The sequence below is a fragment of the Neodiprion fabricii genome, chromosome 5 (assembly GCF_021155785.1).
Source record: "Neodiprion fabricii isolate iyNeoFabr1 chromosome 5, iyNeoFabr1.1, whole genome shotgun sequence".
NCBI lineage: Eukaryota > Metazoa > Arthropoda > Insecta > Hymenoptera > Diprionidae > Neodiprion > Neodiprion fabricii.
Genome location: NC_060243.1, coordinates 18,951,640 through 18,976,993, shown reverse-complemented (window position 1 = coordinate 18,976,993; position 25,354 = coordinate 18,951,640). Strand labels below are relative to the sequence as shown.

General features: G+C 39.6%; 3 protein-coding genes and 1 long non-coding RNA gene across 4 annotated transcripts; 1 reads left to right on the top strand and 3 right to left on the bottom strand.

Annotated features, from left to right (window-relative positions):
• Positions 1-389: 389 nt before the first annotated feature.
• On the bottom strand, positions 390-7,880 carry LOC124182769 (vascular endothelial growth factor receptor 1-like). The gene is made up of 17 exons (XM_046570420.1): positions 7,520-7,880; positions 6,549-6,679; positions 6,248-6,437; positions 5,874-6,019; positions 5,256-5,427; positions 4,330-4,478; positions 3,862-4,012; positions 3,658-3,787; positions 3,360-3,535; positions 3,108-3,274; positions 2,762-2,906; positions 2,482-2,616; positions 2,212-2,370; positions 1,865-2,007; positions 1,281-1,446; positions 951-1,057; positions 390-883 (listed from the first exon to the last, which is right to left on the bottom strand). Exons 1-17 carry the CDS (start codon positions 7,578-7,580, stop codon positions 749-751), a joined length of 2,463 nt encoding a protein of 820 aa, XP_046426376.1. The 5' UTR covers positions 7,581-7,880; the 3' UTR covers positions 390-748.
• Positions 7,881-10,420: 2,540 nt separating this feature from the next.
• On the top strand, positions 10,421-16,617 carry LOC124182493 (trifunctional enzyme subunit alpha, mitochondrial). The gene is made up of 11 exons (XM_046569839.1): positions 10,421-10,732; positions 11,599-11,708; positions 12,038-12,310; positions 13,440-13,690; positions 13,769-14,152; positions 14,256-14,426; positions 14,580-14,802; positions 14,899-15,108; positions 15,235-15,430; positions 15,538-15,740; positions 16,094-16,617. Exons 1-11 carry the CDS (start codon positions 10,657-10,659, stop codon positions 16,295-16,297), a joined length of 2,301 nt encoding a protein of 766 aa, XP_046425795.1. The 5' UTR covers positions 10,421-10,656; the 3' UTR covers positions 16,298-16,617.
• LOC124182494 lies at positions 16,358-17,431 on the bottom strand. The gene is made up of 2 exons (XR_006870775.1): positions 17,080-17,431; positions 16,358-16,966 (listed from the first exon to the last, which is right to left on the bottom strand). It is a non-coding gene; the product is annotated as an uncharacterized LOC124182494 (long non-coding RNA).
• A 2,827-nt stretch (positions 17,432-20,258) lies between these two features.
• Positions 20,259-23,857, bottom strand: LOC124182178 (Krueppel-like factor 10). The gene is made up of 3 exons (XM_046569109.1): positions 23,422-23,857; positions 22,978-23,250; positions 20,259-21,746 (listed from the first exon to the last, which is right to left on the bottom strand). Exons 1-3 carry the CDS (start codon positions 23,479-23,481, stop codon positions 20,901-20,903), a joined length of 1,179 nt encoding a protein of 392 aa, XP_046425065.1. The 5' UTR covers positions 23,482-23,857; the 3' UTR covers positions 20,259-20,900.
• Between the last annotated feature and the right edge of the window lie 1,497 nt (positions 23,858-25,354).

Here is a 25,354-nt window from a genome sequence, read left to right as displayed (position 1 = left end):
GAATGATTATTGTTTTCGTTTATAAATTCCCTTGACGCTGTGTAAAGATTTCAGGTGAAGAATAGACCCTGATGTAAAATTGACAGAATGCGTACAAATCTTATTAGTTAAAGAACAGCAGATGGTTTCAACCTTATTGCAAGGAAAGTTGTTCGGTCGCTTCCAATGACTTGGAGCCTCGTTACCTAATGATGAAATATAAGAAAATACAAAAAACCAGCCCTGGCCAAAGAAGAGCTCAATGACGTGATATTGATCAAATTACTGTACGTATGTACCTCAGCAGTATTCTTTCCGATGCTTCTCGTGATTGGAAGATATAATGGATGAAATTGGTTATAATTCTTTGCGCAAAATAAGAGTGGGACCATTGGGGAAAGAAATACGTATTATGCGTACACGGAATAGGCCGGTTATGTGTTGTACACAGTCAAAATACATACATTATATTCTTTCAAATTGTTTTAATTTGACATAATACGATCATTTGGTGTCCGGTATGACCGGAAATATATAAGATGCTTTAAGTGTTTGATGTACAAGTTACATATCTGTATAGCGTGTATGCATGTTTTACTTCCTGGTTATGAAGAAATACGTTTCGATCATATTTATGTAATTCATATTATCTACAAATAGGTTTATCGTATAATTGGATTTGGAGTATAAAAGAAGTTATTCGTAAAAAAATATTATTCAAGTATAAAATAATGGCAAGCTCTTAGAGGCTATTAATCTACATAAATCTTTACATTCCAATGAGCCGATCTCGAGGGGATTCTTGATTATTGGATATTAGCTCATCTTCGTCGTTCACAGAGTCTTCAGAGGGCCGTTGATCAAGTTCCGACAGCGCCATCCTCCGGAATTCCTTTTTTAAATGCTGCGTAAATAAAACCAAGTGAACATTGTTTTGGTGTCTGTAGCAAAAGTGCCAACCATATACTTACCTTTGCTCGTTTAACTTTCAGCGTCGTATATATCAACAATGCAACGAGTATTGCGCTCAGAACGCAGACCAAACTGATCCATATTATTTCATAGTTTGACTGTTCAACTGTAAATTATACCACGATCATTATTTTGGCTTCTAGGTGATACCCATGTACAGTAATATTCAGTATTGCCTTTCGCATTAAGCTATTTTGTTTACGGTCTGGAAGAAAATGCGCGTTCGATTCTATACGAATAAGGTGACAGTGACAAGATAGCCGAATGCGAAAGATATTAATAAATATTAGTGTACAAGTTACGTTCTGGAATCATTCGGAGAATTTTACCTGTGATTATAATATTCATATATCTCTCGATAGTGCCGACACGATTTTTAGCTTGGCATGAGTAATTTCCGCCGTCTGCGGAACCGCGAAAGTATTTGATATACAGCTCAGAATTATTTTGTGAAATTGCGTACTGTTCGCTGTGTTTGATGAGTGGTTTGCCATCCTATACAAAATTTAACGAGAATAAATGTTTACACTGAGAAATAAGTGAAGTACTGCCAACCTTACCATGAGGTTGGACAATCCTCGCTGCAGCAACAGTCATTTTGCCTCAATTCTTTGTAAAATTGTATGAAAAACGTAACTTACTTCGCTTAAATATCAAAATATATCTCTTAAATATGGGCGTAGTTGGCTAAACGAAATACTTTCAACTACGTAGGGAGCGTGACTAGTCTTGGCATTGATTTCGCCGTATCTAACCTCACGGCGTAGTGGGATCAACTAAGTTTCATTTATCTTCGCAATTCCTTCATCTCAATGTAAGTTATAGGAAATATTTATTGACATTTGCCGGAACAATCGTATGAGGGAAAAAATTAGCTGGGAATAGTTGGTAGTTATAAGATATTTTTAACTACCTTCAGCCATGTTACTTCCGGATTTGGCATCCCATCGGCAAAGCACGTAAGTCTCACTTTGGCGTGTTCGTCGTTGATCAAGTCAATTTCAATTTCAGTGTTGTTCGTGGTTGATTCGTCATTGATTGACGGAATACGCGCATCTAAAACAGCCAATTGAAAACCTGAGCAGCCACTCTACACATACATATACATTTCAGATTTTTCTGAGACCTTGTGGTTCTAGTATCTCATATTGGGTGTACTTTGATTTCTTTCTAACAGCGTAAAGTGGCGAAGAGAATAAAGATACGCTTATTGTTAGTGCACTCAGTACATCGAAATCGAAATCACCATAATCCACTTACCCATTACCGACAACTCGTACGACACCGCCGTCGTGTTGTGATTATCTTTATTCACAGCTCTACAAACGTATTCTCCAGAATCCGATTTTTTCACATCAGAAATTTGAAGTATCGATTGGAAGGTGAATTTTGTCGTTCGATTTGTAATGGATAGCCTTTCTGAAACAAATTTCACGAAACTTTATGCAGTAAATACTATATTTGAGTCTGCTCGTTTATACGAATCTGAGGTATATCAAAGAATGTGAAACAAAATTTTGACAAACTTACCGTGTTCCGTGGAGTTGTTTACCTCCCAGGCAACATTATTCGTGAAGTTGTAAGCGGAAGCGCCACACGTTAAATTGATAGTATCACCTTCCACAACTGTGCCTGGATCCATTACCCCGAAATATCCGTTTGCGTCTGTTATTAAAATTTGACGTCATTAAACGTGAGTTCAAATGAAAATGCCTTTTCGGAGGATAGTTATTGAAAATTTAATATTTTTCCGAGTACAAACTTCGGTAGAAAGAATTTCAACCGTTCATGGGCAGTAAAATCAACTCACCAGAAACGAAAATTGGTTCAACGGCTTCGCTGCAACCAACCACGTTGCAGCTTCTACACGTCAGATCTCCTGTTGCGTTGATCCTTATGGTTGAATGCGAGAGGATGTGGAAGGAGAAGAATCGAGAAGTTTCGTATCGAATTTCCTGGATTTGGTGCAGACAATTCAGTAATTACTCGTACAATAAATCGAAAACAGCAAGAAATGTTTGAACGCATCGCGTGTACCTAATTTTCTTTTAATCCTGCACAATTTATGCTATAAATTGAAAAGCATTATTTGTCATCTAAATGCGCCCAATGTAATGTAACGGCAATAATAAGTTACATCTATGAGTTTTACTTGCCGAAACTGATGCGTATTTGGAAACGGTTTTCGACGGAAAATCAGGGTATTCCAAATATTTCCACGTTATGTTTGGCAACGGTGAGCCTGTTGCGGAACAAGAAAATGTGGCAGGTTGTCCTGGTGTGCGATAGGAAACAGAATTGACAATACGAACTGCTGGTTGAGCTGTGAAGTGAATTGATCGACCGTATTAGAAAAATTTGGTCAACTTAATTGGCAACGATTTGAACGCGGACTTATGGGGCATTACCTAAAACCGTTAATTCGAGATTATGGTCCTTGGTGTCGTTTAGAGTGCTGATACGAAGTGCGTACACGCCGATATCAGCGATTGTTGCGTGAAATATTTTAAAAGTATTGTCCGTTCCTGATTGAGTGTGCAAATACTTGCCAGAGTTGGCAATTGGCAGTTTATCTTTGCCGATCCTGGATTTATTATTAACGTTAATAATAAAATATCAGCTGACGAAAACAGTAATTTTCCAACACACGTTGTTCGTTAAATCTTTCGCACATTATGGGTATTCAGAATGAAGAGCATTGCTTACCATTTAACGGTATATGCTTTGGGATATGTGTCGATCGACAAATTCCAAATTGCCGTTGTTTTTTCAGCTACAGTCACGGAAGATCCGTTCCCACTAGACGCGGTCACATTGATGTACGTAACATCTGGATCTGGGGAAAATCACAGCACGTTTCATCAAAAATTGGGTCATCTTTTATTGAAAATTCTATGTTATTGCCCTCACCGTGAAATTCCACATGTATCGTTACACTACTTTTTACATATCGTTTTATTTTGGTACACGTGTAATCCCCGCGATCGCTTTCCTGAGCATTAAATAATGTCAATTGCGCTGCTTGCATTTCATCATTGTGAATTTGGCGCAACCTCTCTCTCTGAAATATCAGTTTTTAGGTCAAGTATTAGTATCCGAATCGATGTTCCACCATATTGTTACACGATTTCTGGAGTTACCACAATTCCATGGATCGAAAAGACTTGAAAATACTTTCAAATACTGAAATACTACGACCTCATGTGTCTTGAACCTATTCCAAGCCCATGAAAGTTAATTCACGTGAATTTTTTTGCGATCGCTAAATACAAAATACAGCCGAAGTAAGAAATACAAAAATTACCCGTGATATATTTTACCCACAGACTTGAAGTATTTTCGTACACTTCGTTCGATACCGTTATCAGCGATACTTACGGGTACTGTATATGGAACTTTCCACTCTACTCGCAATAATTCGTCAACATCATCTGCCGAATGACAGTTAAAAGTATGATTTTGTCCCCACTCCAAGGCTCGAAATTCATCCTTGTCAATGAGTGGCGGCATTGGTTCGACAAGGTCACCTATAGAACAAATCTCACAAAATATTGGAATAGTACATTGTGCATCAAGATCGAAAACGGGCGTTTGCGCGCCGGGTATAAAGCTGGCTTTGCCTCGGGAATCTAAATTTTTTTCAAGCCGCAAACGCCCATTTTTTTTCGAAGTTCACATACTATTTTCTCCAACAGCGAAGCGAACGCGACTTTTCGTAAATCACCCGATTTAGTTTAGTAACTTGGGAAAGGGCTCACAAAGGCGGAAGGGGCTCAGAGCGAAGCCCCCGGAGGGTCGTTGAGGGAGCTCGACTTGACTATAACCATGATTCAAAAGTTATAGGAACATTTGATTGAAGATTCTTGAGAATGCACATTTAAAATGAGTCTGTTTATCGTACTTTTTCCAATTTTTCAATTTTCTTTGGACCAAATTTTTAATTGACCGCACGAATCAACCACGAGCTACCTCCCCTTAGTGGTAATAGCGCTAATGTATCCTGCCAATTACGTCGCTTGTCATGAAACTTTTACAATCCTCTGCGTTTCACCGACCGAGAATCGTCCGTTTTCGATCCTCTCGAGTGGAGCGGAAACGAGCATTTTCAATCCGCTGTTGAAGAAAATATTTATAGTATTTTCTTGCAATAGTATGATGGTAAAAATTAACGGGATTCCATTATTTTCAAATACAAGCTAGAATATCGACAAGCAAATCCGTGTCTATCAAAATACATATCTACTTGTTATCGTTACATTCTATATGGTTACTATTGGAATGTTCAATGAAATAAAGTATATCACCTATTAACACTTCATACGTGAGCATTGTGTGCCAATACCAGCTGGCTTCAGAGTAGTGATGTCTGTGTGATGTATGACATAGGTACGTGCCACTCATCGAATCATTAACGTTGTGTTTGATAAATCCAATTTTCGGCTCGTATTGAAAACTTTGAGTTGACAACCTCATATTCTGTAGATAATAAATATAAGGCATCATAATCAAAGAGGTTAAGGATCTACGAAATAAATTTCCTCGTGCAATACAGTTGGAGTAAAGGTGAACACCAATCTAATAGCACGTCAGAAAATACCACCGATCAAGAAGTTACAAAATCTTTCCGATGTATAAAATTGATTCAACGATTGAATCTACACTGCATAACTGAGTTCCGAAAAATGGTGGTGAAATACGGTGACAAAATATTATATCTGCATTGTGAGATTAGTATTACAAATTCACTGCGCAAGTGTCAATAAGTTTACAAAGCTTCATTTGAAGTTGTAAAACCCTAAAATGTACTACACGTAATATCTTGAAATAGCACAACGAGTTCTTTAGAGAAGTTTCTCTCTCCTCGCACGATTCTATAAACTACACTTCGGCTTGACTAGGTGTCATCAACACGCTACACTTACCCCTCTGTTGTAATGCCTTAAAGAAACCGACTGCTTTTTGGGCGAATTCAGCCGACACGGTATGACCAATGATCCTCCGGTCTTTTGTCCAATGAACTGAATTAAGTAATGGTCGTAGAGTACATCTTGCGCGAATGGGCTAGATGCTGAAAGACACAAAATTACTGCCAGGCGACAAATGTTCCAGTAGCAAATTCGATTAGCCATTAGAGGCGTTAATCCAAAAAAAACCATCATAAAAGGTTTGTCTTTTTTTAGGGCTGGCACAACTGCGTTGACACTTAATGCGGTTTATAAGATAAACAAGTGGCTGGGAACAACTACGAACGAAATATGAGAACTCTTCGTCGATAGTTACAGGCATTATTGCTTACAATTCACGTAGACGTAAATCCAAGTGATATTTTCGTCAGGATGCTCGATAGTTTGTGCATCGTTCTTTATTTCTATACCCTCGTAAGCGCAAGCGTACCATCCAGTATCCTCCGACAGTGCATTAGGACGAGTGAAAGTGTGCAGGCCAGCATTCTCGTCAAACTTGATATTGTAATACCAGTGTAGATCCTGAAAATTCATTATCGACAATGATTACATATATCGGTCAATATGTTGCAGAATCGTCATCATCGAACTGCGAGCGTCAATGCATATATGAGCCTAAGAATCAACACGTGCATGATACGGAGTATCCATAAATGAAAACTGAATATCGCCGTCACCCCGACATGATATTATCAGATCATCTCCTTCTTGGATGAGGAACTCAGCTTTTGCAGGAATCATAGTTGGTTTCCGGGCCGTGATACCTGCACAAGAATTGTAGGGAACGATGTAACGATTAATTAATTACGGTTTTGTCGATTAATTGCAGATCAGCTGCGAGTAACATTAATCAAGCTTTTGTAAGTTCAGTAACCAGCTAAAGTAAAATAAATGTTATCATATTCACTGACTCGAAATATCGCACAACCGAAATCAGTGATTGTGATATTCTAAAATTGACAGCTTCGGTCTTTCGATTACCTCATAGAGGGAGGTTACCAATTGAGTTTATTGCAGTATTTACTACCCAAGATTATGATTCAACAACTTGAGTATGAGTAAGTTACAATTTCAAGGTGACTTAACCTGCGACCCGTAGAGATTAAATTTGGCCTAATGAACTCGCAATATCCGCGGGTGCTGTCTTATCGGTGGTGACTGATTATACGCACGCTAAAGAGAAGCAGGAAAATCGAAAACAAACACGATTAGCGCAGCAATTTCATTATAAATTCCAGGAAACTGAAAAATAAAATTGAAACCACACGTTGGAGTATTTTGGAATTAGGAAGGAGCTTTTACGTACGTGCACAATTTTCATACTTCCATGCGTTCTCTTCCGCGCGATTGTTATGGTATTTAAAAAAAAATGAAAACAATGTGCCTTCAAACAATTCAAACTTGATGATCTACTTGCATTTTTATCAACTATGAAAATGCACATTGAATCTTCAGAAAACTTTGTAGTACGATGTATTCCAGGCTTCGCAAAACTCAACATTTATTATAAATACTCGAAAGTATACCGGGCCAAAAAGTTGGGCAACTCCCCGTAAGAAAATATTTAAATATATTTCACTTCGGTGTGTGTTCATTAAAATTACCCAGAAATAATGCTGATACTGCCAAAGCGCTCAAAGCCCAGGTAGAACCGATGCGTTCCATATTCTTGCTTAGGATGCTGAAATTCCGTGATGAAGGAATCAAGGGAGAACTTCAGTTGAGAGAGAGTAACTGACAATCAATCTTGTTGCTCTGTAGATCACTTAATGTCGTATACTCATCGTTGGGTCAATCTCTGCGCCTAATGGTGATGTTACTTATTCTGTTGGCAAATATTTTTCAGATGAAAGCCTATATGCCAATACAAAGCAGCACTAGCTTTCTGTCCAATCAGCATTCCAGTAGATGCCACCAGACGGAGGAGATCGAAATCCGCTGGTGATTCAGCCTCAAAGATGAAAAAGATTTATCTAGAGTCTAGTATCCCGTTACTGACGAGATGAATCGCTCCTAATATCTGGTTTCAAAAGTGTGAACGAATGATAGATTATTGGTAGATATTATCAATATTTTCGAAAACCACTAGATGAGTGAAAGTAAGTGAAATAATTTGAATTTTTTGACGAGTTAAATGAAATATGCAAATATTTATTTCCAACATTCAACTGAGCATACAAATATAATTAGACTAATTTTTACACTTCTGACGATCAATACTCGCCACAGTTACAGATCTGACACATCATGGAATTCGAATGAATATTCATGGACGTGGTGAGAAACGGCAATTCGGAAACGGAATAAACGCATCGACGTCATTCGCGCTTGGCAAGCACGCGAGAAGCCACGCAGTCGAACGTTGCGACGGTCATCGTCAAACGTTCAGATCGTAGTATTGGGGTTTTATCTGAACGTATCATGAAATCTGACGAAAGCATTGGTCAATAGGGAGACGCGCTATCTGTCCAATTATCAATGTGAAGTGACTTATCGGTTTTTATCACTGATTAAACCCAGTTAATACACGACGCTGTCAATGCAATAGTAATTAGCATGGATTGTCTGGCCGGTCGACATAACATTACTCATTGACAAAATTATTCATATCGCTACAATTTTTCATAATTTTCGTATGATATGCCCACTCAGTTCCAGGTAGAACCAAAAATGTAGATACTTTCAAGTTCTGATAGCAACACTGAACAGTTTACCAAGTTTTCAAATGGACAGATTTTTAGAAGATAAGTATCCCAATCAGATCTCTTTGATTTTGATCTAGGTTGGATATGTTGCAATGTATTGCAAACTAAGCGACACGTACTTTTTTTTATCGGCCATAAATCACTTTAAGGGGATGAAGCTGCTCTCCAAAGATGGAGGTGTGAAACATCAATTTCGTTGTTTTGCCCATAAAAACATGTTTTTTTTTTTTTGTAACAACTGCATGGGAAGTTTGACTTCGCGCACCGAAGTATGCGTGAAGCGCCTGATCCCCTACACTTCAAAAAGCGTTAGGTAATCTTGAAAACAAGTAATGTTCATTACGATACAGTTTTCAAAGTTAAACTAGGGCCATCGGACCTGATAAGTCGTGACTACGATCGCGTCCGCTGTGTTGCAGCAGCATGCCTACGATCAGATTAGACTATCACGTTTTCAATTTCCTAGAGTCGAACTTCCTGTTACAGGTGTTACAAAAAATCATAGAACTTCTTAGAGCATATGTTATCGGAGGTAGTTTCGCGTGTACCATGGTCTCACATACAGGCCTTGAGACTCATCGAAATTTGCGTAGTGGGGGAAATACGCTTACGCTGCATTTTTTGTTTTTCTACGCTGCCGCTAGTTCGCACTGTCGTAACGTAATGTTCGCAAACACAACCTCTAAATTCTATCAACTATGCTTTAACCTACTGGGTTGTTGCATCAAAATCATTATTCAAACTCATTTGAACCGATAATACGGTTAGACAGAGACGATAGATCTGTTTCTATCCACTGATCGAGATCAGTGGTTTCTATCTCTTTCCTAAATAACCTCACTCTACCGCCCCGCCTCTAGCCTTCCTATCGGGAATTAAATGCTATTTCTTAAGCGTGCAGCCCCCACCACCAGAGTTTCCAGACCTGTATGTAAGACCGTGGCGTGTACAGAAAGTGTAGCGGAGAAGTAAGATAGGGAGGATAGGGAGTAGTTGGTTACAACAACGAGGATCGAGTCACATAGAAGCGTACGGACTGAGGCTATTTGAAGCAAGAACTGTTGGGGTACTCAGACGAGCTATCTCCCCACATCTAGATGTCGCTAGTGGCGCCTTTGCTTGTGCGGCTTACGTAAAGAGCTTTAGCAGATTCTGACACGTCCACTGTCGATATTCTTAGGCATTTTACGACCCATGGTGTTGGATGAGCACTGTTTGCGCTACCAGCCGCGCTTAAGGCCGAGCAGTAAACAAAAAAGAGTACGACGGGCTGCCGGCAATGCAAACGGTGCTCATCCAAGACCGTTGGTTGTAAAATTCCTAGATATAGAACGTGTTGGAGCTAAGATCTGTACAGCACTCTATACTGAGCGTACAGTATCGGTGTGTTGGCTCCGGGTGAGAACCATCATACGGATTTACAATTCGCGGGAAGCTTTGCTTCAAGGGGCTCATAAGCCGTACGCTTCAATCAGACTCGATCTTCGTTGGATATAATCTGTCTCTCTCGCACTACACCTGATTGTCCGATATATTTCTTCTCAGCCAATCAAATGCAGGGCGAGAGAGACGAAATAACCCTGATATATATCTCTCTCATGACTTGGCTACATTTTTTCGCGAGGTCGATGGGATGGGTAGCTCCCTCCGACAGAATATGCTCCATGGTGCGATTATATATAGATTATACTAGAGTATTGAAATGAAAATGCTGAAAATGAAATTTCAGTTGCAGCTTGTAACAGCGATCAACGAATCGCGATTAAACACTAGACAACGCTTGAGTCTATTTCACCCATCGAGCACCACGCTTGGGGTTAAAGTTCCGACGGGCGGGGCGTCGCGATCAGTCGCGGCCTTAGACCGAAGCCGATGTGTAAATAGGGCATGGTTAGTCGCTAGATCCGGAGCAGCGCCTTTGTTTTAGTCATTTATTCTCATCGTCGTTCTGTTTTTTAACACCAATTCGCACCCTCGGGTCGCTGGCCGAATCCATCGACTCCAATCCCGACAATCGAAACAGCTGAATAGTCAACATGGCGAGTTGCAGATTACTCGGCGCGCTCACCCGGCTCTCAGGCAGAAGATTCACGAGTCTTGTTCACCGCACAGGTGAGTATCGCTCGGGCGTTGCTTTTCCTACTTATTTTAGTACTTTCAACAATAAATACGTTCGCATGTAGATCCTTGCTTGATGTCCTCAAATTGACATCGGTTTTAAGATCTTGCGATTCATGTAATCCGGTTCATTCTTGTCGAATTAACCTTTGATCAGGCTCTCGGTCTTAATGATTACGAGTTGATTTAAGGTTGCGTCTGTAGGCGTACAGTCCGGTCAAAATACTAATCATATACTGAACATGATCAACTCGGGGTTCCCTAAGTGAAACTGATGTTGATCAAAGTTGAACATTCGGAGTAGTCATTGTTTATTTTTCCTCCAAACGCCTATTGCTTGTTCAGAAATGTCCCAGTTTTTCGTTAAATAAGGGATAACATAGACAATCCTAAATTAAAACAAAAAAAATTCTCATTTTTTTCTTTTTTTTTGTAATAGTTACTTTACAAATCAACTAAAATAAATTTTTTCTATCATGTTTCAACATGGTTATTAATGAGACAATTATGAACTAAAACTAATGTATCTAAAGTTATTAACTCGAATTTCGTTAGTACAAGTTGTTTGGATTCAAATGAATTTACTTAAATTAAAAAATGTTGAGCCTCTGTTATTTATCACTTCTCTTTAAGATTCGCTAGTTTTTGTCCAGATTGTACATATGATACATTCTTAATCGACACAAATGAAGTTAATCCACATCTGATTTCGTGTCTGAAAATATAGAGTAATCTATGCGTCTCTTGATACATGGATTATACAAATTCTATTAATGAATAAGATATCAAATTATTACTTTTTCGATATATTGTACCACAAAGTCTAATATAATTTTTTTTTACTCCGATTTCATTTCCAGCACTTTACCAGCCCCTGAGGTGTTTCTCGGCAGCTGTAGAACGAAAACACACAAAATGCAAAGTCGTTCAAGGTGTTGCCGTCGTTACAATCGACTCCCCTGGTGTCAAGGTGGAATTTTTACTCTGAAATACAATTATTTTCACATAATCTCTTCAAGCTTTTTGTCTGTGTGCTGCAATAACACATCATCATTATCACTTTCATACATGAAATAAATTGAATAGGAATAATATTCTGTTTTGCAATCAGAAGTATCAGATCAAAGTCTTCAATTTCATCTTGAACATTTTCATTCAAGCTGAAAAGTGTTTGAAATATGTTTCACTGCGCAAGAGAAAAGAAACAGAAGAAAAAGGTCAACTGTACTCCACTTAGAAATAATTACTCTTCGTAAATCATTTTCTTTCAGAGATTACTCACTGTAATTTGTTACGCAGGTGAATTCCTTGAACAAAGAGATAATGGAGGAGGTTGAATTGCTGCTGAAAGACATAGAGTCAAACGCATCGGTGAATTCTGCAGTCCTCATATCTGGGAAGCCAGGATGTTTCATTGCTGGGGCAGATATAACGATGCTGCAGAATTTGAAGGACGAGCAAAGTATCTACAATGTCTCCAAAGATGGCCAGAGAATCCTAGCTCTGATCGAATCAAGCCAGAAGCCAGTCGTCGCCGCTATTCAAGGTTCTTGCCTGGGTGGTGGCTTGGAGGTATGGCAATAATCAATATATTTATCATCCCGGAACAATACGGGTTCCTGAGTGGAGTAAGTTAGGATTCAAAGTTTTGTTTCTGAAGCTATATCTGTTCTTTCTGGGATTGGGCAGGGTTCACATTTAAGTCCCTTGCTATTTCTTGTTTTTATAAACGATATTATGTTTTGTCTTAGGCATTGTAAATTTCTGTTGTTTGCTGACGATATGAAGATTTAGTGTTGTAAGGAATCAAGCTGATACGGATTTGCTATAAAGTGATCGTAGCTCGCTCTTCCAGTAGTACAGACTTAATGGTCTGAGATGTAACATCAATCAATGATTTAGTACACGTTTTGGTGCAACTGAACTGCCACCGGCTGTCTATTCTTTAAATGGTGCTCATCTTGCAAATGTTATCAAGATTGCCGCGCTGCAGACCAATTTGTTGAAAAGATTTACAGAAAAGTTCAGTCGCCAAAACTTGTTTGAACCTTGTACTACAGCTTTGTTTTCTTTACTCTTTGTTATGGCTTTGTTATATGGAGTCCTATACATAAAATACCAAATTACTAATCTGGAAAGAGTGAATGATATCTTCCTTAGATATGTGGCTTTTATACTAGGAGTAGGTAAACCTATATCAGTTACTTTGCATGATCACCCTTTTATAACTGAACTTTTAAATATTCCTAGTCTCGAATCCGCTAAAAGCAGGAGCGACATCATTTTTGCGTACACAATTCTGACAAATGTCATAGACTGTGTGGATTTATTGAGCGAATTTAACATAATCTACTAGGTAGACTTCTACGAAAAAACATGGCATATTTTGCTGAGTTTTTGCTCAGCAGTGACCTCTAGCTTCATGCTCCAACAATACGGTTGAGTAAATTGTGCAATAGAAACTTCCAATGGTTGGACCTTTTTAGTGCTAGTTTGGGAAAGACTGAAGCGTCTTCCAAGTGTTTACTTAGATATGAATAATGTACCTGTACTACTTCTTGATTGATATTTTAGTTTTGAATATTGGGCTCGTCCTGTCAAATGAATAAGTAAATATAAAGTTGAATATGAGATAGAAAATAGTTGGTTATTGAAAATATCGCATATATATCATCTAACTTTAAAATATTTATTTTCCCAGGTTGCTCTAGCTTGTCATTATCGTATTGCTGTAAAAGACAAAAAGACTGGTTTGGGACTGCCTGAAGTTATGCTGGGTCTTTTACCTGGCGGTGGTGGCACCCAAAGATTACCAAGACTGATCTCTCTACCCGATGCTCTCGATTTACAACTCACTGGGAAAACAGTCAAAGCTGATAAAGCAAAGAAACTTGGAATTGTCGATCTGTTAGTTGACCCGCTTGGACCAGGAGTCGCTACACCAGAAGAAAAGTAAATCTTGCTTATTATCAAACTTCTTTATAAAGGGAAAATTCGCGATGGTTTCTCACATTTCGCCATCTTCAACAGCACGGCAAGATACCTACAGGAAACGGCGATACGGGCTGCAAGAGACATAGCTAATGGACAGTTGAAAATAAACCGCAGTCCGAAGTCCCTTATTCAAAAGGTCATGAACAAATTGTTCACATACGATTTCGTGAAAGATCAAGTGTTCAAAAAGGCGAGAAGCCAGGTGATGAAAATGTCCGGTGGCCTCTACCCAGCCCCTCTAAAAATCCTCGATGTCGTACGCACTGGACTTGACAAAGGCTCTGCTGCCGGCTACGAGGCAGAGGCTCGAGCCTTCGGACAGCTCGGTGTAACTCCAGAATCAAGGGGTCTCGTCAGTCTTTTCTTTGGACAGACAGCCTGCAAGAAGAATAGATTTGGCACACCCAAAAGCGCAGTCAAGTTAGTCTTATTACTTTTTCATTCAAAATTATATCCATGAGCATGAATCTCCAATTTCAGACCAATTTTTCTATACAATTGATCGCTTTCATCACATATGCAGGACCGTCGCTGTAGTGGGAGCTGGTTTGATGGGCGCCGGCATTGTCCAAGTCACTATCGATAAGGGATACAACGTTATTTTGAAGGACACGAATAATCCTGGTCTGTACAGAGGCATAGGCCAAATTCAAGCTGGATTCGAGACCGCCGTTAAGAGGAAACGATACTCAAGGTATGTGAAGCTCAATTACGAGCCGTTTAATTTCCGATTTTACCGATTTTACCTGTTCTTTTTCTAATCAAATCAAATTTATGTACATGGATACTGAGTGACAACTTCCTCTGGCTTTTCTTTCTTCTTTCTAAGTGTTTTTGCCATTTCCAGTGTTCAAAAGGACATTTATTTATCGAAACTCAACGCAACATTGGACTACGATAAGTTCAAGAAGGCTGACGTCGTCATCGAAGCTGTATTTGAAAACCTAGCGATCAAACACAAAGTGATCAAAGAAATAGAGGCTAACACCCCAGAGCACTGCATTGTGGCAACAAATACATCAGCTATCCCGATAGGAAAGATCGCTGCAGGAAGTGGAAGACCAGACAAGGTGCGGTGAAACAAAACGTAAACTAGATAAAAAAAACGCGAAAAAGATTTTTCCACCTCGCCGGTTTAAAGTCGCTAACGATCTCAATTTTTCTAGCTCATAGGTATGCACTACTTCTCTCCAGTCGACAAGATGCAGTTACTAGAGATCATTACTCACAAAGGAACTTCCCAAGAGACGATAAAGACTGCTGTGGATCTTGGCCTAAAACAGGGAAAAGTTGTCATCACTGTTGGAGATGGCCCTGGTTTTTATACAACCAGAATACTCAGCGCCATGCTTTCTGAGGCTATTAGATTGCTTCAGGTGAGCTTCTACACTTTTTCTTTGTCGATTTCATTTTCTAAAGTCTGTGTTTCATGCTTTATTTAGGTTTATTGAATTTGCTAAATGAACGACATCTCTAATTATGCATCTTGTTCTGTTATTCAGGAAGGCGTCGATCCTATCGAACTCGACAAACTGACAAAGACGTTTGGATTTCCAGTTGGAGGAGCGACGCTAGCTGACGAGGTCGGAATTGACGTTGGTTCTCACATTAGCGTAGACCTCCGAAAAGCTCTCGGCGAGAGGTTCGATGGTGGAAATGTAAATATTATGGGTGACATGGTAAAGGCAGGATTCCTTGGTAAGCAAAACCAGCTGTATGAAAATATATATCAGATTTTTAAATTCTCATAATTTTACCACGATATGTTCGCTTTTGTACTCGACTTTCCATTCTCTTGTTCACAGGTCGAAAATCTGGCAAAGGTATATTCGTGTACGAAAAAGGCTCCAAGAATAAGGATGTGAACGTCGAAGCGTTGGAAATATTGAAGAAATACTCGCTGGAACCAAAAGGCAGCATCGCCGACGAAGATCGTCAACTCAGAATGGTGTCCCGCTTTGTAAACGAGGCTGTTCTCTGTCTGGAAGAAAATATCCTAGCGAATCCGGTGAGTAGCAAATTATAAATGATTGGAAGACAATGATAGGGAGTGAATCTTTAATTTGGTGGGTACAAAGCGAGTTTTGATTTTGAGAAAATGAAAGGTGAATTGAACCTAACTGTGTGTATCGGGAGAGAAAAGCTTTGTGAGACAGACTGGTTTTATTTTGGCACCTGCTGTGGGGTATTGACAGGGCAGGAAATCGGATTTGCAAGGTAGGGATGAAAACAGGATGCAAAGTGTAAGATTGCTGGAAAAATATTGAAATAAAATTGTTAAAAGAGCATAATTCAGAGTGAAGTGAAGAATTCGTCTCTCGCCGTTGAAATGATTTTCATTGATTCTTATTTTGCTTTCAGTTGGAAGGCGACATCGGCGCAGTTTTCGGCCTCGGATTTCCGCCATTTACCGGCGGTCCTTTCCGATGGGTTGATTATTACGGAGCGAACAAGCTAGTCGCAAAAATGACCGAATTCCAGAACGATTACGGCGTCGCATTTACACCAGCGCAGACGTTGCGTGACATGGCGGCCGATCCGTCGAAAAAATTTCACCAGACGTAAACAATTGTAGACGATGACAAAGAAAAAGAGAAGGAGACAAAATATTTTTTCCTAAATCAATCGATTCAAGATCCGTTTATAAACAGTAAACAAACAGCTCAGATTTGCTGGTATACAATTTTCAAATAGGGTCTAATCTACGAAATACGCAGGCTGTAGTTCTGAGGATTTGCGATGCGGCAATCCCGACGATCACACGTTGTACCTGCGATACAAAAAGCGGGAGAGAATTATCCGCAGTATACAGCTAGTATATACATGATATATTTTTTGATGATTAATGGTAATAAAACAGTTTATAAATTATTATTAATATAAAATGTTTTTATCAATTTACCTCGCTGATTTTCGCCAAAAACTATCACAAGTCCTCGAATCATTCCCAACAACTTAACAGTTATAGATATATTTTAAGATAAAAGGTACGTACAGGTATACTTTTGCATGTAAAATTCGATAATGTTTATGAGGTAAAACTATTACTTTTCATGAATTTTGGTGACATAAGAAAAGCATTGGCTTTTGTCAAAAATCACTTTTTCTAATTTCAACAGATCTTGACGTTTTCAAACCACTAGAATCCGGAAGACAGGTTTTTAGAGAAAAGTCGGTCTGCGGTTTATCCGACAAACTCCTGCGATGATCTCGGAAATGACTCGAGGAAAACATCTGAAACAGGATTTTACGATCAAAAGCATCAAAAGACAGGCATGAAAAATGCCATATATGTTTAGTTTGACCTTCCGGTTCTATCGGAAATGAATCAATTCTCAATATCTAACCCACGCAGTAATACCAGGTAATACTAAGGAAACCGAACACCGCATGTAAATGTTGGCTCATTTTATTAAATGAAAATGGCCAAGTCCGTAGAACGGAAACGCTACATGCTTGCGCATGCGCTGTTCGCAGTATAGCCGTGTCCCTTTCTTTCTCACAGAGAGTGCGAGTGAAAGACTCTCTTTTACGGACGTAAACAATTTTAAATTTTAGTGAAGTGAGGCGAATGAGGCTATGTTATAATCGTTCCGTTAACGCTTCCGAGACTGAACCGTATAATAAATAATAAAACTGAGCTATATAATACAATAAAACTGACGTGCCGAAAATCATTTAAAAGTGGTGAGTGCAAATATGACATAATTTGTATGTGAAAATTTTCATTTCAGTGGTAAGGCTTGCCTTGGTTATGTGATCAAAAATTCAGTTGGTCGTCAAAAACTCTTCTGCTCCCCGTGCAATAAATATCAGACAAATGCGAAAAGGAGGGTGAGAACAGAAGGTAAGATCCATTTGCTGAGAAACATGAAACAGAATCTGTGAGTGAAGTGTAATAAACTTCGTCGTAAAAGTGAGCTTCTTCAAACCAAGGTACGATTCAATGAAGACATTATATAACCGTTCATCACACATTGTAATTTCCTAAAATTATGAATCCATGAAAATACCATTGTGCCCTTTAAAGTTAAAGGCACTAAAAAAAACCGTGACTTCGTTGAAACAGCAATTCCAAGCAGCAGACAAAACAGCCTTGGAAAAAGCGATTAAAAACTACCATTTAATGAACAAGCTAGTATAAAAGCTTGTTCTGCTGCATCAAAAACATCAACACTCAGTGGGTGTATGAATGTGTTCTGACTCGCATTAAAAATAAAAAGGTCTACGAACACCTGCGAAAGCGCAAGATACTCGTGCTTCCTGATATTTCAACATTGAATAGATACGTTAAACGTATCATCCTTATCACGTGATACTTGTATGAAATTCCAGTTGCGCCGTGTGGCCTGCAACTAGTCATACGGTACTGAATTTTATAGCATTCTTCAGGCGTTGTTCGTAGCCTTTGATCGACAGGTGCATTTATTTATATCTGTTAGTTTTCCGTACAACTGTTGTTGCTGGTAAAAAGAGAATTTAAAAAAACAAGTCACAGGCTGTAATTTACTCTCATCGTGCGATCACAATTATGAGATTTAATTACACTTTGTTCAATTGAAGAGTCGTGATAAGAAAGTGCAGCGAATTTTTTTTTCCGAACTTCCCTGAAATTGCAATATTTTGTTAGGATTAACTGTAGTTAATTCGAATTAAGTAAATAAGTCTGCTTGTTCTAATATTTTCTTTAAGCGGTTTGATTACAAGTTACAGCGATTTTGTGACAACGATAGACTTCTGTTTACGATTAGCAACAAACTCTATTTAGAAAAGACGTCATTCATTACATGTCACTCCCAAAATGTAAAGTTCGTGAAAACCGGATTCTTTCAAAACTTCGTACCTCCATAATACGTGTATTATTATTATTGTTGCAGCGATCTTGTTATGGAGCGAACGATATAGCTACGATATTTATTCAAATGAATTAACTCAAATGAATCCAATATACCTATATAATACCTATATAAGTACATGTGCACACGTGCAGGCGACATAATTCGAAAAGACGAAATGAGTTGACTGAAATAAATCTAGTATTTGCTTCCGAAAGTCTAATCACGGTAGTAATTTTCCGATGACTCTGGGTCATTACCAATGTACGTTATACCTTATACCCACATTGCTCCATGCGGTAAATATATTCATACATCCATTTATTCACAGTTAAATTTTTCCACACATATTTTTTATCCACCTACACGCCGTTATAATTGTACGCACTTGCGAGCGGAATCTATGGCATGTGTGAACGTATTTATAAAGCAATCTATGAATATTGGAAACAGAAATCAACTCGATCAATTAATGTTGTAATTCGATTCATTGCCATCCTGTCACAGACACCTCATGCGCGGTAATAATTTACTGCAAAAAAGAGGTTGTGCCTCCTCTACGGCTGATGCAAGATGCCGCACAGTTTCACGAGACGAGCGAAAAGCTGATCGACCGGGTTTATGTTCGCACAATTATTATAATTTACACATATCCGACGACAACGATGATGATTATGATAATTATCTCGATAGGAAATAGTGCCCACGCTTTATGGTTTTTTCTTTACCAGCGTGGAAAACTAATAGTCTTTTCACATTCCATCGATTCAGACTCTTTCCAGATCCACGACAGTAGCCAAGAAAAATGGCATGTTCAGATGTCCTTTGGACATTTTTTGCTGATACCTTAATTCGACGCAAACGTCACCCTTAAGGCATTCAACATGTCTTAGAGATGCAATTTTTCCTTTCTCTCAACCGGGTTTCCAAATACCATTAAAAGCAAAAGTCGTCGAAGGGTTGACGAAAATAATATTAATAAATATAAATCTGCTAAAGTTCATCAATTCACCGTTTGTGAACTTTTGATAAGCATTCTCATATGAGGCAGGAGCCGAAAGATGGTGTAAGGATGTCTAATATAACAAAGACGTAACGTTTTAAAACATACGTATTAAGAATTGTTTTCGAAGACGTCAATAACGCATATATTACTTTATTCCAAAACATCTCAAAGCAGTCGTTTGTAGGTAATTTAAACGGATACTTTTGTCTGGAAATTCACAGCAGGTTTCCTGGATAAAAAAAAAAAAAGATACCACTCGTGTTCAACTTCCTTCCATCAAGTTACCCGCTGTAACAGCAATCCGAGAGTATAATCGTCATAGTTGGAGTTTGTCCATGGATAGAATGTCAGCGTCGATTTCACGGCCAGACAAGTGTTTTTGATGGAATTTTTAGCGAAGTGTCAGGGACCTCAGCTTATTAGACGTATGTGAGGTTAGCGGAGAAGTGGGCGTAGGATGAGTTCCAATAGCACGTATCAATAACAACAACTCGATGGATAGTATCCTAATTTTAGCATTTTTTATCTTCGCTTCGATAAAATGATGCCCCAGCTCGCGATGTTGGTACACAGACACAATGCACATAGAGGCGATGTTTTTATCTAATCTACCGAAAGATGATCAGATTGAGACGCGGCAAGGTGGCGAGGTTCGTAAATAAATAAGTAAATAAGCAAAATCGAGTAAATATCTTTAGGTATTTATTTGATATATCATATAGATATATAGATATCTTTATGATAATAATAATGATGTACGAAAGTATGCAAGTCTTATTTAATTAGTCTTATTGCACGTAGATATAGATTTGTATAATATATTATAGTTTTCATGTACAAATTTTTTTTTTTGTATTTTGTTTTTTTTCATTATCCGTAATAAGTCTTGTGTTGACAGAAGCTTAATTCGGTAAGCTCGTAATATACAACGTGTGGTTCTTTTCTTTTCTATCATGCACACACAATATGTATCATATAATCTATAATAATTATGTACATACTTTACAATATAAAGCGCCCCGAGTACCCAGCATGCAAAAAAAAAAAAAAAAAAAAAAATAAAATAACCAATATTTTACGACATAACAAAACTCTGTTCCATTTTTACAAAATCAATTATACGCATTATAGAGAAAAACACACATACGGCGACCGATATTAATGAAAAATAAATACTCTCCCTTTCTCATTCTTTCAAACATCCACGTTATCACACGCAGACATACATTCACACTCTCTCTTTTTTACATCTGTTAAAAATATCGTATTATTATACTATACGTAAAAATCACAGTCACACGTTGAATCATGATCAAGCGAGCGTTGATCACGCTGCCAATCTAGGAGGCAGTGGATTCTGTTGATTTTGAACTCGGGGCGCAATAACGGGCAGCAGGCTGAGCCTGAGAGGCTGTGGCTGGGGTTGAACTCGGTCTCGAGAGTGCCGTTTGACGTGCTTCGCGAGGTGATCGCTGCGCATGAACCGGCGCTGGCAAACAGGACAGACGAACTTTTTCTCGCCGGTGTGCGTCCGTTTGTGTCTGGACAGTTCGTCGCTCCTGGAAAACCGCCGTCCGCAGTCCTCGTGTGGGCAAGGAAAGGGCCGTTCGCCGGTGTGCGTCCGGGTATGGGCCTTCAGGTGGGATGACTTGAAGTAGTTCTTGCCGCATCCCGGGTACTCGCACTCCCAAACGCGGCGTCGAGCGGCCGATGCGGTTACTGACGGAGTCGTCGACGGTGGCGCCACCGACGGTGCAGCAGCCGAAGCTGTAACCAGGAAGAGCGGAGCTCGGGGAAGAACCAGCGGGGAGCCGACGATTCCTGTAACCATTGCGACGGGGGCGGGTTTTGGCGCCAAGAGTTGAAGCTTCGGTTGAGTGGCGCTGGTGTCACGGTCCGTGTTCTTGCTGTTCACGAATATCTCCTCTTTTCGAGTTCCCATTTTGAACTTTAGGCTCTTCAGCACGTTCTCCGTCTGCGGATCAGGCGACGGCCGACGCGGCGGCACCGCTGCGGCCGGACGCTCTTCCCGAGCTCCGGCTGAACTTCCGGGTCTGCAGATTAGATCCGACAGAGTCGCCGGGGTGCATGTGCCGTCACGGTTCGCTCGCATTATCACCGAGGCTCGAGGCGGCTCCGGACTCGGTGGCGGTGTTTCTCCTTCCAAAAGTAACTGTAACCCAATTCGTAAGTCACGGTTTGATTAGAGATGGGTTAGCTAGCTGTTGCGATATTGTATGTATAATGTATCGCGGATTTCTATCGATTCGGCTAAATATAGTTGCAGTTGTGCACTTTGGTCGAATTGTTATAATCAGTGTGTTGTGTAACGATTTTTCGCGCCTACTATTACGACATAAATATCCTGGAAATTGTTTCACTATGATGTATTAAAATCAATATATGAATACGCCTTCAGGTTCCAGGAATCTTCGATTTTATCTAAAGCAAAGGGCAATACTATTGGAACAATGTTTTCGAACATTGTATAGTCGGTCAACTGAATTCCATATCAATATAAAATATGCTAGTTTTGAAGCTAGCTTTATCTAAAAGACGTCGTTCGTTATAAAAATCTTGAAGATCTTCCAGAAATTGTTCAAGGCTGCTTTTCAAGATTTAATGTTCCGATGTCAATGGCGTCGCGAGGTATGAGAATGCGTCTTATCAAGACGTCATAAACTGCGAAATATGTCCTACAACTAGAGACTTGCACCGAATCTGATAACGTCCTTGTACGAAATCTTGTTTCAGAATTGGCCCGTATGAACATTGTGCTGAAAAGATAACCTATTTTTTATTTCAAATAGCTCTATCGCATGTATCCAATTTGGATCGTCTCAGTAATAATCAATTGTGAATACGTCTCGAGGATATGTTCAGATTAATAGATTTAAATGTGAAGTTGTCCATGATTCGCTGTGCGAATTTGGATATTTACGGTGAAAAGACGTCTCAACAGTTTGAGCAACGACTATAAGGCGCCCAAACAAGAGAAAATCACGTTGGTTAGAGTCCAATACATGTTACTCGATCGGTTATTTTCGGCGCATAAGTCAGGTTTCAGTGTTAGGTTTTATTTTGAAAAAACCTTTGTTTTCACGCGGTAGCGCTACGCATTTTTTTTCACTTATTACATGTACCGGATTTCTTTGTGCATCTTCATCCGCATACAACCATCCAACGCAAACGTGTTTGGACAGCTGTTGCGTCTTTCGCTGCTCTGGATTGCATCGACCTCGATTCGCCCGGTATTGTTCATGGAGTGAATATCGAAATCCGCATTACGGGAAAGGATCGCGATAATAAGTCGCAGTAAAATGCGGCCTAAATCGACACGTAGACCTCAGCATGATGCATATAAATACATATACAATAAACACTAAACCAGATAAGATAATCACCTTGGCAAGCTCGCATTTTTCGACACATCGTCGTTTGTTCGGTGGTTCATCATCCTCACCATCGGATGGCTGCGGTGTTGGCGGTAGGTCAGGATGCGTCGAAGCTGTCCTGTAGTTCAAGTTTGCTTTTATAATGCCGTTTCCATTGTTGTTGTTGTTGTTGTTGTTGCTGTTGCTCTTGACGGCGTTGTTACCGCTGTTGCAACACCCTTTTGCGGATAGTTTATCACCGAGGAGCGCAGCTACGCTGAAGGACAATTGCATCGGTTCTACCTGTTGAAAAAGAAGAACGGAAACAAAAGAAACGTTAGAACATTTTCAAAATACAACGAAAAGCGCGTAATTTGATATTGTTATATCACAACACGCGAAGTATCGGGAGTATGGAAATTCGGTTTTGTAATTGACAAGCTTTTTCAGGTTTTAGGATCAAGTAAAACTTACGTGCGTTGGCCTGAGCCTTGGTGACGCTGGGGGCGAAAGAGGAGTCGGTACGATTTCCATGTTACTTTATATATTTCGCCTCACTCTTCTCTGGTAATTCTTTTCTGTTTATTTTTCAAAAATTGTCGTTCGAACAACAATCAGCGCAACGTACAGTGTAAGTCGTGTACATGTACATATACGGGTTGAATTGTGTTCAAAAGTTCTTGGTCCTTTCGGTTTGGTCTTTCTCTGTGTTAAGTACGTTGGGTAATTGACATTCGACGAACAGTAACAACGACCAAATATCAAATACAGAGAGTTTTTCTCGTAATATTTGTAAAAAATGACGAAGTGCAGCAAGGAGCGGAAAATGGAAATCCCGCCTCGCTACCGAACGTCCCGATGTGTAATGAGACTTTCTCACGTCGTCGGGCATCAGCCAGCCAGCAGCAGCAGCAGCCCAGGACGTGTTGTTGTCGGGTGTGTGCGCCCGATCATGCAGCGTGCGGTCGATCGGCCAATCCCGAGGAGGGGCTCGTCTCCAACGGCCAATTACCGCTCGGCTCCCAGTTGGTCACCGCATGATCACCGGCGTGCTGTTCACGTGTTCGCGGCCTGACTGAGGCCGTGATCGTGACGTCACCCCGCGTGGCGTACGGTCGATACGTCATGGCGCACCCCGAGCGTCACGCCGCCGCGAACGTACCGATGGAAGTCGTGACCCCACCTTCGGATCGAACAGAGATGCACTCAAAGTCGAGCCCATTGACCAGCCTCCGTCACCTCGGGGTACCTCGAGGAACCTCCGTGTCCGTTTTTCGTTTCGATCACGCATCAAGCGTCCGGTTGTAATGCGTTTTCACACACCGTGTCTCGTTTATTTATAGCAAAGTTTTGATTCGGCGTCTGTCGTTTGGATTCTCTCACGTTTTCCACGTCCAAACTTCCCAGAATGCAGACGTACTGAAATTCAGGTGGTATGAAAATTCAGAAAGACGCCCAACAAAAGCGTCAGGTTCCTAATAAGACTTTCGTATACCTATAGCACTTTCTTGGGTATCCAGGTTTGTGTAATTTTACGTCTATGGGTTCGATTCACTCAAGTTTTCCTTGTCCTAGAACCTTCTAAAATTCAGGCGGTGTGAAAATCCGAAGAAATGCCTGTGGAAGTGTAATATTATTAACACGTTTTGCAGCCATCTATAGTCCCATCTTTTTGTGAACAAGACTTTTCAGTTCGCAATCCGAAAAGCTAAGACGACTTTAACGACTTTAAGACGTCCTCAAGACGTAATGTCTTATCTAAGCTCCAATACCTACAGCAAGATTACTTCTCGAAACTTCTGTGTCAGTCAAAATACGTCTTAAAGATTATTTTCGAGTCAAAGAACGATTTCTTGCCACAATTAGCTGGGCTGACAATATTTATAAATAATCCTCAGTTGTTAATCTCTTGAATATTGGGTAAAAATAACAAATACGGATTGATTTCATTGCGTTTATCTCTGAAAACAGATTTGAAGACTTCTGGATTGTTTGCGGAATGTCACAGCTCCTTCAATTCACCCCTTGAATTTGATTATTAAGATAACCTCGGTGTTTACTTATAGAATTAAAAACTGCCGATATTCGAAAACTTTTCTTTCAAATTACTTGGACTCTCCTTAATTTACACATCATGTCCATTTTCGGGAGAAATCCGAAATGTTTGCGTATATGTGAACTTAATTTACTCAAAATGCTCCAAAACTGATACTTCCGCCACTAAAAACTCGAATTTCACAGAAATATTTAATCGTTATCGGTCAATAACCGGTTCTAAAAAGTTTGTACATGTGAAGTCAATGAAGTTAAACACTCTAAAATTTATTCAAGATTTCAATGATATTTTTTTGGATCCGACGTCTGTGCCGTGTTGGAAGTGTGAAATGCCTTTTGTGCATACAGTACG

What these genes read in the sequence shown, in the direction of transcription:
- LOC124182769 (XM_046570420.1), bottom strand. Translation starts at nt 7,580, where the DNA reads ATGGAACGCATCGGTTCTACCTGGGCTTTGAGCGCTTTGGCAGTATCA. An exon ending in TTATGGATACTCCGTATCAT is followed by an intron (nt 6,438 to 6,548) that starts GCACGTGTTGAT and finishes ATGAATTTTCAG; the next exon opens with GATCTACACTGGTATTACAA. An exon ending in AAACAACTCCACGGAACACG is followed by an intron (nt 2,371 to 2,481) that starts GTAAGTTTGTCA and finishes AATTTGTTTCAG; the next exon opens with AAAGGCTATCCATTACAAAT.
- LOC124182493 (XM_046569839.1), top strand. Translation starts at nt 10,657, where the DNA reads ATGGCGAGTTGCAGATTACTCGGCGCGCTCACCCGGCTCTCAGGCAGA. An exon ending in ACACCCAAAAGCGCAGTCAA is followed by an intron (nt 14,153 to 14,255) that starts GTTAGTCTTATT and finishes TCACATATGCAG; the next exon opens with GACCGTCGCTGTAGTGGGAG. An exon ending in AAAATATCCTAGCGAATCCG is followed by an intron (nt 15,741 to 16,093) that starts GTGAGTAGCAAA and finishes TTTTGCTTTCAG; the next exon opens with TTGGAAGGCGACATCGGCGC.
- LOC124182178 (XM_046569109.1), bottom strand. Translation starts at nt 23,481, where the DNA reads ATGGAAATCGTACCGACTCCTCTTTCGCCCCCAGCGTCACCAAGGCTC. An exon ending in CAAGGCTCAGGCCAACGCAC is followed by an intron (nt 23,251 to 23,421) that starts GTAAGTTTTACT and finishes CTTTTTCAACAG; the next exon opens with GTAGAACCGATGCAATTGTC. An exon ending in AAAAATGCGAGCTTGCCAAG is followed by an intron (nt 21,747 to 22,977) that starts GTGATTATCTTA and finishes ATTGGGTTACAG; the next exon opens with TTACTTTTGGAAGGAGAAAC.